General features: G+C 44.8%; 1 protein-coding gene across 1 annotated transcript in view; it reads right to left on the reverse strand.

Annotated features, from left to right (window-relative positions):
- Window positions 1-13,060, reverse strand: part of LOC124623584 — a 94,987-nt gene extending 81,927 nt beyond the window's left edge. Inside the window, exon 1 of the mRNA XM_047149047.1 lies at window positions 12,896-13,060. Coding sequence (XP_047005003.1) covers window positions 12,896-12,976 — 81 coding nt within the window. The 5' untranslated portion in view covers window positions 12,977-13,060. The remainder of the gene's footprint in view (window positions 1-12,895) is intronic.
- Between the last annotated feature and the right edge of the window lie 5,864 nt (window positions 13,061-18,924).

Genomic DNA, 18,924 nt, shown 5'->3' on the forward strand with positions numbered 1-18,924 from the left:
AGAGCCCAGAATGAATCCATCATTATAAGGTATGAGGTATTGCCCATGAAATTCTGGGTACTGAGTTTGAGTTCCTGGTCCGGCACATAATTTTCATCTCTCAGGATGTTTCAAAGCAGCACTTACCAGGTCCACAGAGAAACATTCATTGTTCAAACAACCGCAGAGCTGTGAGACACCCCGTTCCCCACGATACCGTCTCCTTCAGGAGTGCCACACGATGTCCGTGTGTAGTTTGTAAACTAAGTGAGAAGTAGGCCTACTAGGAGAAGTGAAGCCATGAGGGAAAATTATGGGTCCCGAAAGCAAATGTTTTGGGAAAAGATTCCAAATGCGTCACACAGTTTTGATATGTCAAGAAGTTCTCTCACGATAATGATCATGACGGTAAAACTACATAAATTTGGTTTCATGTACAGAGTTACCGATAATAGTTAGTATCGATCCGCTCTATTAGTTTCTGGAACATGTGAATTCATTCCAGTCAAATACGAGTATTAAGCTGATCCTGCCACTGGAAAAGTACGGCCAGTTGCCTTTGCTGGATGTACCGGGTGATCAAAAAGTCAGTACAAATTTGAAAACTGAATAAATCACAGAATAATGTAGATTGAGAGGTACAAATTGACATATATGCTTGGAATGACATGGGCTTTTATTAGAACCAAAACAATACAAAAGTTCAAAAAATGTCCGACAGATGGTGCTTCATCTGATCAGAATAGCAATAATTATCATAACAAAGTAAGACAAAGCAAAGATGATGTTCTTTACAGAAAATGCTCAATATGCCCACCATCATTCCTCAAAAATAGCTGTAGTCAACAAATAATGTTGTGAACAGAACTGTAAAGCAAATCCAGAATTACGGCGAGGCATTGGCGTCGGATGTTGTCTTTCAGCATCCCTAGAGATGTTGGTCGATCACGATATACTTGCGACTTCAGGTAACCCCAAAGCCAATAATCGCACGGACTGAGGTCTGGGGACCTGGGAGGCCAATCGTGACGAAAGTGGCGGCTGACCACACGATCATCACCAAGCGACGTGCGCGTCTAGCAATATGGGGTGGCGCGTCATCCTGCATAAACATCGTGCATTCCAACAGGTGTTTATCAGCCAGGCTGGAGATGATGCGACTCTGTAACATATCGGCGTACCTCTCACCCGTCATGGTAGCAGTTACAAAACCAGAATCACGCATTTCCTCGAAGAAAGAAGGCCCGATAACGGTAGATGTGGTAAATCCAACCCATACCGTGACTTTCTCGTCGTGCCATGAAGTTTCCACGACAGTTCTAGGATTTTCGGTAGCCCAAATTCTGCAGTTGTGGGCGTTAACAGACCCTCGGAGCGTGAAATGAGCTTCGTCGGTCCACATCACGTTACTCAACCAATCGTTATCTTCCGCCATCTTTTGAAACGCTCACACCGCAAATGCCCTCCGCTTCACCAAATCGCCAGGCAACAGTTCATGATGCCGATGGATTTTGTACGGATAGCAAAAAAAAAAAAAAAAAAGGATACCCGTGGTCTAGGGGTAGCGTCTTTGATTCATAATCAAAAACGTCTTCGGTCCCGGGTTCGATCCCCGCCACTGCCTAATTTTGATAAATAATCAGCATTGGCGGCCGAAGACTTCCGGCATAAGAAGTCAGCCTCATTCTGCCAACGGCCTTGTCAAAGTGGGCAGAGGAGCGGATAGAGGTTCAGGGCACTCTCTTGTCCTATGGGTGGGAAATTGTCCCTAATGGCGGAAGAATCAGCAATGATCAACGACATGAGGATGCAGAAGGCAATGGAAACCACTGCATTAAACACACGTAACGCGTATCCACAGAACATGTGGCCTGTAATTGAAGAAGTGTCATGATGATCTCTCCATTTGCAAAAGATTCCAGAATAGTCCTCCATTCGGATCTCCGGGAGGGGACTGCCAAGGGGGAGGTTACCATGAGAAAAAGATTAAATAATCTACGAAAGGATAACGTTCTACGAGTCGGGGCGTGGAATGTCAGAAGCTTGAACGTGGTAGGGAAACTAGAAAATCTGAAAAGGGAAATGCAAAGGCTCAATCTAGATATAGTAGGGGTCAGTGAAGTGAAGCGGAAGAAAGACAAGGATTTCTGGTCAGATGAGTATCGGGTAATATCAACAGCAGCAGAAAATGGTATAACTGGTGTAGGATTCGTTATGAATAGGAAGGTAGGGCAGAGGGTGTGTTACTGTGAACAGTTCGGTGATCAGGTTGTTCTAATCAGAATCGACAGCAGACCAACACCGACAACGATAGTTCAGGTATACATGCCGACGTCGCAAGCTGAAGAGGAACAGATAGAGAAAGAGTATGAGGATATTGAAAGGTTAATGCAGTATGTAAAGGGGGACGAAAATCTAATAGTCATGGGCGACTGGAATGCAGTTGTTGGGGAAGGAGTAGAAGAAAAGGTTACAGGAGAATATGGGCTTTGGACAAGGAATGAAAGAGGAGAAAGACTAATTGAGTTCTGTAACAAGTTTCAGCTAGTAATAGCGAATACCCTCTTCAAGAATCACAAGAGGAGGAGGTATACTTGGAAAAGGCGGGGAGATACGGGAATATTTCAATTAGATTACATCATGGTCAGACAGAGATTCCGAAATCAGATACTGGATTGTAAAGCGTACCCAGGAGCAGATATAGACTCCGATCACAATATAGTAGTGATGAAGAGTAGGCTGAAGTTCATTAGTCACGAAGAATCAATACGCAAAGACGTGGGATACGAAAGTACTAAGGAATGACGAGATACGTTTGAAGTTCTCTAACGCTATAGATACAGCAATAAGGAATGGCGCAGTAGGCAGTACAGTTGAAGAGGAATGGACATCTCTAAAAAGGGCCATCACAAAAGTTGGGAAGGAAAACATAGGTACAAAGAAGGTAGCTGCGAAGAAACCATGGGTAACAGAAGAAATACTTCAGTTGATTGATGAAAGGAGGAAGTACAAACATGCTCCCGGAAAATCAGGAATACAGAAATACAAGTCACTGGGGAATGAAATAAATAGGAAGTGCAGGGAAGCTAAGACCAAATGGCTGCAGGAAAAATGTGAAGACATCGAGCACGATATGATTGTCGGAAGGACTGACTCAGCATACAGGAAAGTCAAAACAACCTTTGGTGACATTAAAAGCAACGGTGGAAACATTAAGAGTGCAACGGGAATTCCACTGTTAAATGCAGAGGAGAGAGCAGATAGGTGGAAAGAATACATTGAAAGCCTCTATGAGGGTGAAGATTTGTCTGATGTGATAGAAGAAGAAACAGGAGTCGATTTAGAGGAGATAAGAGATCCTGTATTAGAATCGGAATTTAAAAGAGCTTTGGAGGACTTACGGTCAAATAAGGCAGAAGGGATAGATAACATTCCATAAGAATTTCTAAAATCATTGGGGGAGGTGGCAACAAAACGACTATTCACGTTGGTGTGTAGAATATATGAGTCTGGCGATATACCATCTGACTTTCGGAAAAGCATCATCCACACAATTCCGAAGACGGCAAGAGCTGACAAGTGCGAGAATTATCGCACAATCAGCTTAACAGCTCAAGCATCGAAGCTGCTTACAAGAATAATATACAGAAGAATGGAAAAGAAAATTGAGAATGCGCTAGGTGACGATCAGTTTGGCTTTAGGAAAAGTAAAGGGACGAGAGAGGCAATTCTGACGTTACGGCTAATAATGGGAGCAAGGCTAAAGAAAAATCAAGACACTTTCATAGTATTTGTTGACCTGGAAAAAGCGTTCGACAATATAAAATGGTGCAAGCTGTTCGAGATTCTGAAAAAAGTAGGGGTAAGCTATAGGGAGAGACGGGTCATATACAATGTGTACAACAACCAAGAGGGAATAATAAAAGTGGACGATCAAGAACGAAGTGGTCGTATTAAGAAGGGTGTAAGACAAGGCTGTAGCCTTTCGCCCCCACTCTTCAATCTGTACATCGAGGAAGCAATGATGGAAATAAAAGGAAGGTTCAGGAGTGGAATTAAAATACAAGGTGAAAGGATATCAATGATACGATTCGCTGATAACATTGCTATCCTGAGTGAAAGTGAAAAAGAATTAAATGATCTGCTGAACGGAATGAACAGTCTAATGAGTACACAGTATGGTTTGAGAGTAAACCGGAGAAAGACGAAGGTAATGAGTAGTAGTAGAAATGAGAACAGCGAAAAACTTAACATCAGGAGTGATGGTCACGATGTCAATGAAGCTGAGGAATTCTGCTACCTAGGCAGTAAAATAACCAATGACGGACGGAGCAAGGAGGACATCAAAAGCAGACCCGCTATGGCAAAAAAGGCATTTCTGGCCAAGAGAAGTCTACTAATATCAAATACCGGCCTTAATTTGAGGAAGAAATTTCTGAGGATGTACGTCTGGAGTACAGCATTGTATGGTAGTGATACATGGACTGTGGGAAAACCGGAACAGAAGAGAATCGAAGCATTTGAGATGTGGTGCTATAGACGAATGTTGAAAATTAGGCGGACTGATAAGGTAAGGAATGAGAAGGTTCTACGCAGAATCGGAGAGGAAAGAAATGTGTGGAAAACACTGATAAGGAGAAGGGACAGGATGATAGGACATCTGCTAAGACAAGAGGGAATGACTTCCATGGTACTAGAGGGAGCTGTAGAGGGCAAAAACTGTAGAGGAAGACAGAGATTGGAATACGTCAAGCAAATAATTGAGGACGTAGGTTGCAAGTGCTACTCTGAGATGAAGAGGTTAGCACAGGAAAGGAACTCGTGGCGGGCCACATCAAACCAGTCAGTAGACTGATGACCAAAGAAAAAAAGCATCGGAGGGTACGGCTCAGTGCCAACCAAACAGTAGTGTATGGAATGCCGGTGCGACGTGCGACTGCACGAGCGCTGACTTCCCCGTGCATAGGCGATCCCGCTACATTCTCCATTTCTTCCTGAACTGTCTCAGCAGCATTACGACTTAGGCTCGGTCGGCCACTACGGGGTCTATCGTCTAAACAACCCGTGGCTTCGAACTTCTAAATCTTTCTCGCCACAGCTGCATTTGTCAACGGACTTTTACCCGTTAGAATCCTCTTCCTATGGCGATAGGATCGTAACGCTGAACCAGCACATTCCCCATTCTGATAATACAGCTTCACTAAAAGCGCCTTTTCAGGTAACGTCAACATGCTACGACTGCTGGCACATCTGATTCTCTCTCTCATTACAGCTCGTTTTATACACGATTGTCACGCACAGTCAGTAACGTTTTGCTTTCCAGCGCCATCTGTCGGACATTTTGTGAACTTTTCTTTTTTTTGTTCTAATAAAACCCCATGTCCTTCCAAGCATGTGTGTCAATTTTTATCTCTCTATATACATTATTCCGTGGTTTATTAAGTTTTCAAATTTATACTGACTTTTTGATCACCCGGTACTTACCAAACGAATGGCCAGGTGCCGTTGCTGAATGTAGTTATCAAAAGGAAAGCAGACGGCTTCTTTGACCCCAGTGCGTTCCTCAAACCTACAAACATGGATTTATGCCCGCCAGTCAGCAATTGTCACCACCCAGTGCAGAATAACAGAGTTCTGAAGTCATTGGTCCACATAGGATACACCTTGTCAGATACAGATAGCCTGGCGACAAAAACTGAGCATCTATGATGACTGTTCTGCAAGAATGGATGCACTGCCAAACAGATTCGGAAGAACGTTCAACCAGTCACCCTGCCACACTATCCAGAAGAAGAGTGAGTTGAAGAAAAGATTGTGGAGTATCTACCCTGCCACAATCAGCAACATCTTGTGGAAGGACGATATTAAGTATGTGTTAAGTCCACCTACCAAAACAAGAGGGGTACTGGTAAATGTGAACCAACCTCGGACTACGAAAACCGGGAATTTATTATGTATCTTGCCAATGTGGCATGCTGTACATTGGCCAACAGTGGACATCAGAGGCACATCCGACTAAGACAGGCAACTAAGTCAGCCATTACATTGTGAGCACGGTCTGGAACTTAGTCTACGAATTCTGTTCTGATGAAACGAGGGATCTGGCACAAGCCTTCGACAATGGGACAGTATTATAAGAGCGTCTGCAGAGATACAGGGGACGAGTAACTTGATGAATCGTGACACAGTGTACCCACTCAGCAACACATGTGATCTGCAACTGCAAATGCTGAAAACGCAATGGGGCAGCAGTAGAACTCTATAAAAGATGAACAGAATGTATGGACGTCTGAAACGAACCCCAGATGCAGCATCAGGTGCACCGCACCGAACATGGAACGTAGCAGGGCGCTTCTAGCGGGAGCGAACTGCAGAGAGAACAGCTGGAACCCCAGTGGAACCTGGAACTGCAACGGACCGAAGGCGGGACTCAATCGCATAGACGGGTGCATTGGACCGAAGACGAAACAACAGAGCTCAGCCTGGCACAGCGGCCTCAAGAAGGACGGCCTGAGAATGTTTCTAACAGGACAGAACCGCAGAGAGAACAGGTGGCACCGCAGCCGTTTCCCAGTCCCCTGACCATCGGGTTAGCCGAGGTCCGCGCCGACGCGTAAAATGTAGTGGCGAAATCGCGGATGCGTCACTTCAGCGTCGGGAGTCTCGTGACTTCGTAAAGCTGCCTCGTGCTGAAATGTCGAGGCCGGTGGAGAGCCAGAGAGCTTTGTTATGCACTGTTTGCAGCCTCTTCATGTGCTTTACTTCCACAGCGGACCGAAAACGCATCGCCAGCCCACAGAGAGGTGTTCCGGACCGAAGAGGGAACGCGCAACGACGCTGCTGGCGGGAGCGGACCGCAGACGGGACGACTGGACGCGAGCTACGAAGGGGGAAAGAGCGTAGGTATAAATACTGGACCCGTAACCGAGGCGATCGTTAATTTTACGCCTTAATAAACCCGTAATGAGCTTCATACTTAAAAGCATACCCCAAGGCACATCGGACGACTCAGTGCTCAATCAACTGCTTCCATGGGGCCTTAAAGTAAACAAAGCATAGCGCATATACGACAGAGAAATAAACGACTCAGCCACATAGCAAAACAACCAAGGGACCCCCCTTCCCACTAAACCAGCGTAATGTGGTAGGTGCCTTTCATTTGCAAACACAACAAATACGTGCAGGAAACTAAGTGTCGAAGATGCTGTGGACAGTATGATCTCTTCTGCTGCAACCAAAAAGAAGAAAATAGATGCGCCAATTGCAATGATCCCCACTCCGCCCTCTTCTACAAATATCTCTAAAGACCCAAGGAGGCCACAGCGGTCGAGGCACTCCCCCACCGAGATGATATACGAGCTAGTGTGTATTCCAGATACAGGAGGTCGCCACAGTACTGTTCCACCTACTTCAAGATCTATGACAGGCTGTAAAAGTTCTCTGGGATACGCTACAAGGCAAATACTTTGAAATGACTCCGTATGTGCACAAACACGAAATAAAACACACATACGATAAGGTATCAACTGCACCCTGAAACGCGAATGCACACAAACACACACACGCACACACACACACACACACACACACACACACACACACACACACACACACACACACACACACAGCCACACACACCACAATGACACAATCCACAACATACAGAAAGTAAACAACCCCGTGACCCCTGTAACCCCCCTTTCCCGTAAGCACGATCGCGATGTCTGATGCACAAAGTCTAAACTTCGCCTTTGTCAATACGCAAGGAGTGAGGACTAAAGGTACAATGCTGATACATACACAACATCAGGGTGATATTCATTTTGCAGCAGTCGTCGAATCGTGGATAACGGCCAGGAACAAATTCAACTTCCTAAAATACAACACTTCTCAGAAATATAGAAAAGACGGCAGCTGTGGAGTGGCCACATGATTCAATAGCCACAAAAGAAATCCCTCTACTGGCAGTACTTGAGAACATGGAAGGCGTCGTACTACAAATAAGAGACAGGAGCAGGTGCGTCCTTAACATAGTTTGTATTCAAAATCCCCAGGGAGGCCCCTATCAACACAGTGCTTATGTTATCTAACTATATTCAATAGAAACCTAATACTAGATGACTTAAACGCAAGACGACAAGTGCTAGCTGACAGAGCAGAAATCGGCAACGGACACCGACTCTTCGAACTGATGACAACAGAACCAATCAGTAGATTCCCAGTAAATCACCGGACCTTCGTCTGCCTTCATGGATGTTAGGCACTAGACTACATATAGCAGAGCCCAAATATTAGCGACGAAATGACGGAACCTGGCATCGGCCATTCCATCTCAAGTGACCACCTTCCCATCCTTTTCGCGACTATTGCCACACAACTCCCAGACAAGCTGCCTGCAAGACGGACTGTACAAACATACACTGACAGAGACTAGAACAGATACAAAGATATCATCTGAAGCCAACGCTCCCTATAGTCACAACAGACGAAGATGACCTTCAACAGGCTAGAGAAGACTCGAGGCGGCCATACATCATTGTCTTATAAACCTGGAGACAAGCCATTCCCCAGGACACTCACAACCTAATACGACAGAAAAAAACTATACAAACAAATCATATTAACCGATAATGCAGACTTTAAAAGCCGGAGGAGCAGCCTAAACGCAGGTATAAAACAATCGTTTCCGTCTACCGACAAAGACATGTAGACAGTTAAAATACAGAACAGGGTCACAGGTTCTGAAAGCGCTTCTAAACGCTGACAGGCCAAAGACAATAGGCGTAAACTACATTACTGATAAATGGCAAACCAGCAACAGACGAAACGGAACAGGTGGAAGCCTTCAAACAGGTATTACACCAGGCCTACCTGTTTCCACGAAATAACAAAGTGGACGAAAACTTCAAACCGCAAGTGGAAAACGAACTAGCGCAGAGAGTGACCACACCCTCTGGACGGAACTAAGCCCCTGGAAAAAATGACACAAAACGAATACATTTACAGAAAGCCCCCAACACATCTCAAAACACTCATCCTCTCCCTTATCTTCTATTACTGCCTGACAAATGAGACCATACCGACCAGCCAGAGGACAAGAAAGACAATCATGATAACAAACTTCGACAAACCAAGGACTGACCAGATGTCTCTGCTCAAAGTATAGCAAAGACATATTAACGAATAGTAACCGAGTGCCTAAAGACGCACATAGAAGTCAAAGACCTCCTCCCGCTGACACAATCGTGCTTTCCGCACAATCACTCTATCAATGACCCGCTGATTAATGTAACCGACGGAATCATAAACGACTTCAATAAGATCTTTTAGACACAGAACGTGCCTTTGACAAGCTCCGTCAGAACGAGCAAGACCAATGGAACTCCTGAATAGAATTGTTCGTCATATATGAGCATACATCTCAAACAGGATATGCAAGCTAAATGTCTCCAGCGCAACATCCCGAGAATGCACACTATAGGCAGGAGTGCCCTCATGTCCCCGCTACTGAACGCGATGTATACTGCCGACATGTCCACTGTAATAACTCGCGCACAGACAGTAGAACCTTAAGCTGACAAAACCTCGTACAGAGCTTAGGACAACGACTACACAACGGAAAACCCGACCTACTTACAACGACCTGAAGATCGAGTGGCAAGATGGAGGATTCGGCCGTATCCAACCAAGACCCAAACAATCCTGTTCAGACACCGACGCCTGACCAAAAAAAGGCAGCGGAACAATGATGACATACAGATGACACTCTGGGACAGGTCACTAAGACTTAACGACAGTTAGGTTCCTTGGCGTGTTCGTGGGCATACAACTGAATTGAAAAAATGCACCTAACTTACATGCTCGACAAACCTCATAAGAATGGTTCAAGGACGGCTATGGTATGTCATGACCAAATAACCACACACACATAAAGGACATACGGAAGAACATTAAAAGAATATGCCTCAGATCCCTTAGCAGGCATACAAAGATCAGTAGCATAGACTGAAAGCCTCACAAAACTCCCGAGCAATTATACCCTGTAATGACGTAAACTGCATTACTGGAGTGGAACCACTGCAAACACGGCAAACCAGAGTAAGAGCCAACTTCAGAAGACACATCCTCACTAACCCATCAGACGTGGAAAAATTCTGACAACAAGACCATGATTAACCAGGCGACCCAAATACGAATACTTACAGCCAACACGTACTGTAGCCCACAACACCAGCGAAGGGTATCCTGAGTTCTCCCCCACAACGGAACCTCTAACGAAAGAGATACCAGCACCCCCTCATCTAAGTCAAACACAGAAGAACAAAAAACACACTGGCACATACAGATCACAAAGAGGTAAAACACACAATAGAACCGAATCTCTCTCTCTCACTCTCTCTCTCTCATACAACACTGGTACGCTAGATATAAGCACTACAGCGCTACGACAACTATAGAATCAAGAGTAGGCTTATAAGTGACCCAATACAAATTGCTAAGGTGAATGGAAACCAATCTTCCCCGTGTGACATCAGCAGCTACCCACTGTAATACATCGCTGTGTAAGGCTCAAATGGCTCTGAGTACTATGGGACTTAACTTCTAAGGTCATCAGTCCCCTAGAACTTAGAACTACTTGAACCTTACTAACCTGAGGACATCACACACATCCATGCCCGAGTCAGGGGTCGAACCTGCGACCGTAGCGGTCGCGTGGCTCCAGACTGTAGCGCCTAGAACCGCTCAGCCACCCCGGCCGGCACTGTGTAAGGAACCAAGATTATACCACCTAACATGGGACAAATATCCAAAGACGGCTACACTTGTAAGTAGGCTGTTTAGGTTTTTTATTGGTAACGCCACCTCTGTATGAAAATCACTGGCTGTGCTGTGTGCAGTCTGTGGTTGCTTTGCATTGTTGTAATACTCGCCATTGTAGTGTTAGGCAGCTGGATGTGAACAGCGCGTAGCGTTGCGCAGTTGGAGGTGAGCCGCCAGCAGTGGTGGATGTGGGGAGAGAGATGGCGGAGTTTTGAAATTTGTCATGAGCTGCTATATTTATATATGATGATATCAAGGTAAATACATTGTTTGTTCTCTATTAAAATCTTTCATTTGCTAACTATCCCTATCAGTAGTTAGTGCCTTCAGTAGTTTGAATCTTTTATTTAGCTGGCAGTAGTGGCGCTCGCTGTATTGCAGTAGCTTGAGTAGCGAAGATTTTTGTGAGGTAAGTGATTTGTGAAAGGTATAGTTTAATGTTAGTCAGGGCCCATTCTTTTGTAGGGATTATTGAAAGTGTGCTTAAACTGACACACAATATTTTGTTAGCGCAACGCAATCTGACTTTCAAAATTCCCTACAAAAGAATGGCCCTGACTAACATTAAACTATACCTTTCACAAATCACTTACCTCACAAAAATCTTCGCTACTCAAGCTACTGCAATACAGCGAGCGCCACTACTGCCAGCTAAATAAAAGATTCAAACTACTGAAGGCACTAACTACTGATAGGGATAGTTAGCAAATGAAAGATTTTAATAGAGAACAAACAATGTATTTACCTTGATATCATCATATATAAATATAGCAGCTCATGACAAATTTCAAAACTCTGCCATCTCTCTCCCCACATCCACCACTGCTGGCGGCTCACCTCCAACTGCGCAACGCTACGCGCTGTTCACATCCAGCTGCCTAATACTACAATGGCGAGTATTACAACAATGCAAAGCAACCACAGACTGCACACAGCACAGCCAGTGATTTTCATACAGAGGCGGCGTTACCAACAAAAAACCTAAACAGCCTACTTACACACTCACTTAGTTTCATGGTGTGACCGATATACCACTGGCAGATATGTTTCAGTTAATAGGTAACCTAAGTTAGCCGATTATCAGGAATTTGTTCCACCCGTGCCTCACAAGTCTAGTGGCATAAGACTGCAACAAGAAATGCCACAACATATTTCCTTCCACTACTGTTAAATACATGAGCATATGTCACTAAAGCTGCGTTTAGCCCTGCGCGCCTTGCGTTTAGTCGCCGTGCGACTGTGCTTGCCTCACGCGCAAGCAGAGGCCCGTAGTTTCATGCCTCTTCCCAAACAATGTGGATGCGAGTGATTCCATTCACATCAGTGTTCACACTGGGCGCCTCTACTTCGGTGTGGGGCGAGTTACAGCCGCACGACGACTAGCCGCAAACACCACAGGCGTAAACACACCTTAACAGTATTTGTATGTGGCGGAAAGACAGCGACAAAATCTAATTTTCTGTCCTACGCATTATTTTTGAAACAAAGCATCACGTCCAACAACAGGTCAGTTCCAGCCACTTAGTTTCTTGAACACAGAATTTCTCTGGTTTGTCGCGCTTCTACAAAAAATGGTTCAAATGGCTCTGAGCACTATGGGACTTAACATCTGAGGTCATCAGTCCCCTAGAACTTAGAACTACTTACACCTAACTAACCTAAGGACATTACACACATCCATGCCCGAGGCAGGATTCGAACCTGCGACCGTAACGGTCGCGCGGTTCCAGACTGAAGCGCCTAGAACCGCTCGGCCGCTTCGGCCGGCCGCGCTTCTACTCCTACTTCACCATAGTTGTAGGTTTATCTAGAACAAGATTATCTAACAAATGGTAAGTGCATTACCGTCTATTGATCAGTTTTTTTCTCAAGTAGGAAATTGTGCCGGAAAATATAAAACGCGAAAAGGTAGGTATTACTCCAAAGGAACAAGAATCACGGTTATGGTATCACAATTTACGTGACTTCCGATGATGACAATGTTGCTTAGAACTAGACTGAAGAACCTTATGAGGGAGAACTGACGTAAATTCCGAATGTAGGGATGACGTAGGCGCATCGCATGGAGGAATATAGCAGGATCGTGGAGACTCACAACGAGGGCGATGTCTGCAGAGGCGAGGTTGGCGGCGGAGCTGGCCACAGCGACCAATGCGAGCAGCGCCCGGGCCTCCATGCTGGACGCGACTGGAGCTCGTATTCCCTGCTCTGCTGTGGCCGCAGCCTCGCGTGATCGCGTGGCCGCCTGCTCTGCTAAACGCGCCAAAGCTCACCACACGCCAACTGCGCACCGCACGCTCGAGCGCCTCGGTTAACTAGCGTCCAGTCCTCGAAGCTCATATCTGTACGACGTGGTCTCCCTCCTCTTCCTGTTCTCCAGCAATTGTCAGCTGTGCGAAAATTAATAGCAACTGTGGTCTGTAATGTTTTCTAGTACGAAATGTGTCGTAATAACTGTATGGAATCCTTAGATGACGTATGATCACAGATTTTTACTTGATTATAAAACAACAAAATATTATTTCACAACAGAGAGCTGAGGAGGACGTACATAAATTGAACATGTGAGACATGATACTGCGAAAAGGATTTGACGTAACAATGAAAAACTAGTCTAAACAAGGCGTCGAGAGTAGAAGTTCCTTCTCAACTACTCCCAGCCTTGTCAGAGCCAGCGATGACAGTGCTCTTACACTTGCTGTGCAACATGTTTGAGACGGGTGAAGTACCCTCAGACTTCAAGAAGAATATAACAATTCCAATTTCAAAGTAGGAAGGCGCTAGGCGCTCAGTCCGGAGCCGCGCGACTGCTACCGTCGCAGGTTCGAATCCTGCCTCGGGCATGGATGTGTGTGATGTCCTTAGGTTAGTTAGGTTTAAGTAGTTCTAAGTTCTAGGGGACTGATGACCATAGATGTTAAGTCCCATAGTGCTCAGAGCCATTTGAAGGAAGGCGCTAACAGGTGTGAATATAACCGACCTATTAGTTTAATAAGTCATGGTTGCAAAATACTACAACGAATCCCTTCCACTGGAATGGAAGACCTGTAAAAGCCGACCAAGGGGAAGATCAGTTTGGAACGTGGGAACACGTGAGGAAATGCTGACCCTATGACTTGTCACAGCAGATAGGTTAAGAAAAGGCGAACCTAACTTTATACTATTTGTAGACTTAAAGAAAGCTTTTGACCATGTTCACTGGAGAGTCTCTTTGAAATTCTGAAGATAGCTGGGGTAAAACACATGGGGCGAAAGGTTTTTTACAACTCTTACAGAAACCAGTCGGCCGTTATAACAGTCGAGGTGCATGAAAGGGAAGCAGTGGTTGAGAAGGGACTGAGGCAGGGTTGTAGCCCATCTCAGACATCGTTCAGTTTGTACCTTGAGCAAATGGTAAAGGAAATCAAAGAAAATTTTGGAATAGGAATTAAAGTCCAGGGAGAAGGAATAAAAACTTTGAGGCCTCCCGATGACATTGTAATTCTGTCAAAGGCAGTGAAGGACTTGCTAGAGTAGTTGTACGAAATGTAGGGTGTCCTAAAAGGAAATATGAGATGAACATCAGCAAAGCCAGAACGAAGATAATGGAATGTGGTCGAATAAAATCATGTGATGCTGAGGAAATTAGATGGGGAAACGATACACTTAAATCAGTAGATGAGAACTGTTATCTGGGCAGCGAAATAACTGATGATGGCTGAAATAAAGAGGATATAAAATGCTTGCTGCCAATGACAAGGAAAGTGTTTCTGCAGAAGAAAATATAGATTTAAGTTTTAGGAAGTCTTTTCTGAAAGTATTTATATGGAGTGTAGCCGTGCATGGAAATGAAACAAGGACTATGAACAGCTTAAACAAGAAGTCTAGACACCTTTGAAATGTAGTGGTAGAGGAGGAAGTTGAGGATTAGATGGGTAGATCATGTAACTAATCAGGAGCTACTGCATAGAACTGGAGTCCAAAAAATTGTGCACAACCTGTCTAGAAGAAGCGATCAGTTGGTAGGATACATTCTGAGATGTCTAGGGATCACCAGTTTAGTACTGGAGGGGAGCTATGTGGTTAAAAATCGTGGAGGCATACCAAGAGATGAATAGAGTAAGCAGATGTAGGTTGCAGTAATTATTCGGCGATGAAGAGGCTTGGACAGGCAAGAGCAGCATGGAGAACTGCATCAGAACATTCTTCGGACTGAAGACCAAAACAACAGATAGCTGGTAGTTGGCTCCTGGATGCCATCTGATCGTCTAATTCAACTAAACGTAACTGAAACTGTTATTTATGAAAGTAACATTATTGACCATAAGTTAGAAGTAAATAAGTGTCACTGCCCACAATACCCACATGTTCACTTGAAAATAGCATTGCAAGCCAAAACAGGCAAGCTTGTTGTCGTTGTTTTGGTCTTCAGCCCAAAGACTGGTTAGATGTCGCTCTCCATGTTACTCTGTATTCTAAAAGCCTCCTCATCACCGACTAACTACTGCAATCTACATCCATCTGAATCTGCTAAATGTATTCCGCTCTTGGTGACACTCTATGATTCTTACTCTACACGCTTCCCTCAAATACTAAAATGGTGATCTCCTGATGCCTCAGAATATGTTGTACCAACCAGTACCTTCTTCTAACTTAGTTGTGCCACAAATTCCTCTTCTCCCCAATTCGATTCAATACCTCCTCATTAGTTACATGATCTACCCATCTACAGCATTCTTCTGTAGCACGACATTTCAACAGCTTCTACTCTCTCTTCTTGTCTAAACTGTCAATCGTCCTTGTTTCACTTTCATACATGGCTTCACTCTATACAAATACTTTTAAAAAGCCTTCATAACACTTAAATCGTGTCCACAGCTCGTGGTCGTGCGGTAGCGTTCTCGCTTCCCGCGCCCCGGTTCCAGGGTTCGATTCCCGGCGGGGTCAGGGATTTTCTCTGTCTCGTGATGACTGGGTGTTGTGTGATGTCCTTAGGTTAGTTAGGTTTAAGTAGTTCTAAGTTCTACGGGACTGATGACCATAGATGTTAAGTCCCATAGTGCTCAGAGCCATTTGAACCATTTTGAACTTAAACCGTGCAGAAATCTCTAAATACTAGCAAACAAGGATTACATAGTGGCTACTGGAACTGACTTCTTATAAAATGTACAGAAAGTTCTGTTTGAGAATAACTAATTGTGGTGTCACCGCCAGACACCACACTTGCTACTAGGTGGTAGCCTTTAAATCGGCCGCGGTCCGTTAGTATACGTCGGACCCGCGTGTCGCCACTATCAGTGATTGCAGACCGAGCGCCGCCACACGGCAGGTCTAGAGACACTTCCTAGCACTCGCCCCAGTTGTACAGCCGACTTTGCTAGCGATGGTTCACTGACAAAATACGCTCTCATTTGCCGAAACGATAATTAGCATAGCCTTCAGCTACGTCATTTGCTACGACCTAGCAATGCGCCATTACCAGTTACTATTGATGCTGTAAAACAAGTACCGTCAAGAGAGATGTTCACCATTTATGGACTAAAGTTAAGTATTCCACAGCTGCGTCCTTTTTTGCTAGTCTCATTTCCTTGACCAGTTCCAGACCTCACGCCAGCCTGCGTGAGCTAAAACGCGTGCCTTTCGGCTTCCTCTCATAGTCTGTTGGCTGTCTTGCCAGTCCACAACACTAATTATTCAGGAATAAAGGCGACGACTCACTGAAAGGCAGAAGCGATGCGTCGTCGACAGATACACAACGAAAGGTATGGGGCTTTAGTGTACTAGCTTTTGGAAGAAATTCCTTTCTCAGTCTGTAGGAGAAACATATAGACAAACTTACACACGCACACACACACACACACACACACACACACACACACACACACTAGTAGGTGGGGGGAACAGTGAGTTACTTAGGCTAAAGCCATCGAGGTTACAGGGACGAAGGATGTAATTTAAGGTTAATTCTCATTTGCACAGCCCAGAAAAGCTGGCGGTGGTGGCAAGGAACCAGATGGCATGGGTTGTGTTGCAGCATTGAAATGTCACAGTTATGCTGTGCTGGATGTTCTGCTACTGCACCCTGTTTTTGGCAGCTGTTTGACGGTAGCCATTCACACCTCAGTCCACATGAAACCCACCAATCACTAACAGTACCTGCACCTTGACAACTGCCTCCTCTTCCACACGAAAAACCATCCCATACAGCCTGGCCACCCGTTTCAGATGCATCAGCAGTGATAAGCACTCCCTCGCCCTATAAGATGATGACCTCACAAAGGCCTTATCAGATAGGCAATACTCCCCAGACCTAGCACACCAAAAGATCTCCTGTGCCATAACCCCACACACACCTGAGCCTCACATGCATCCCAAGAACCAACCACAAATAAGCGCCTCCCTTGTACCCAATACCACCTGGTACTGGAATGACTGAACCACGTACATTCTCAGGGCTTTAATTATCTGTCATCTTACCCTGAAATGACGGATATCCTACACAACATACTTCCATGCCTCCCAAAGTGGTACTGTGCCACCCACCCAACCCCCACAACATCCTTATCCATCCCTATGCCACTCCAACCTGCAACCCCCCGCCACAGGGGCCATACCCTTGTGGAAGGCCCAGATTCAAGGCCTACCCTACCCACCCACCCAACTCCTCCTACTCCAGTCTTATCACAGGCTTATACTACCCCATCAGAGGCTGGACCACCTATGAAAGCAGCTGTGTCATATATCAGCTCTGCTGCAACCACTGCACAGCTTTACACATCGGTATGAAATCCAACCAGCTGTCAACCAGAATGGCCACCATGAAACTGTTGCCAAAAACAATGTGGACCACCGAGTGGCATAACATGCAGCAGAGCACAATATGCAAGATTGCGATGGCTGCTTCACAACCCATGCCCCACCACCACCTACTTTTCTGAGCTGCGCATATCAGAGCTAAACTTACACCATATCCTTCGCTCATGTAACCTCCTTGTATCCTTCGCTTATGGAACCTGCATGGCCTAAACCTAACTCGCTGTCCCTAAACCGCCCACCCAATAGTGTGTGTGTGTGTTTGTGCGTATTTTTCTCTTACAGCATGATAAATGAATTTCATTCTGAAAGGTAGCAAAGAAAAGCTCTGTACCTTTTGTTTGTGTAGATATTGATGACACAGCGCTTCTGCTTTTCGGTGAGTCGTCTCCTTCACTCCTAAGTGATTCTTATACAGTACAATGATAATACTGATTTCTTTTCATTTAATAACGTTTCATTTAATGATTTTTTTCGCAAAGCTATAGAAATTAAATCCAGGGCAAAATGGTCACTGTTAGATGACGGCCCACTTGGTGACAAATAATCGTGTACGTAGTTCATATACACACAAAAGAAACGACTTTGTATAAAGTAATCAGACCCCGTGGACGGATGCAGGTTCGACTTTCAAAACCTAAAGGGTTCAAAATGTACAGAGTTAACGATAGAGAGCTTATGGCGCTCGATTGTTGGTCGCCATGCAAGTCACCTCATACTGAAATTAAATGGTCAAAATACAAACAGAACAGAAGAACTAAAAGGCAGATTGTTTTAAAAATCAAATCACATTTTTTAATTAAATTGTCCAGTTAATATTAGCAAAAAGATGACAAATAACGCACTCAAATCTGTATCTTGCCGCTGCCAAGAGAGGAAGGACGGAAAGAGAACGCTTTATACCCAGAAAAGATATTTGTGCATTCATGCATACATAGGATGGAGATTAACGCAATAGCAACGATTTATAAAGACGACCTTTCAAAATATACATTGGATGGTAACGAGTATAAGTCTTTACTGTTCATTTATTCAAGTTTAAGTTCACAATCACAATAAAATGTAACTGAAAAGAGTTCGAACACCTACAGGTCCTATAAAGTCTCAATACAGTCTATCTGTTTGAGCGAGATTTAAGGAAGCGCCGGAACTAAATAAAAAATTACCTTCACCAGTGTCCTTCCGAAGTTAGTGATGTGAATGAATTAATGCGTCCGGTCACACTTTCGTGTATCGAGCTTAGCCGTTGGTATCTGAATGAAGTGTTTATCAGGCCGTTTGGTCGTCACTTTTCCTTCCCTTGTCATGAAGCGTGGTTCAGATAGTCAGAGT

This window comes from Schistocerca americana, chromosome 1, assembly GCF_021461395.2.
Source record: "Schistocerca americana isolate TAMUIC-IGC-003095 chromosome 1, iqSchAmer2.1, whole genome shotgun sequence".
Lineage (NCBI taxonomy): Eukaryota > Metazoa > Arthropoda > Insecta > Orthoptera > Acrididae > Schistocerca > Schistocerca americana.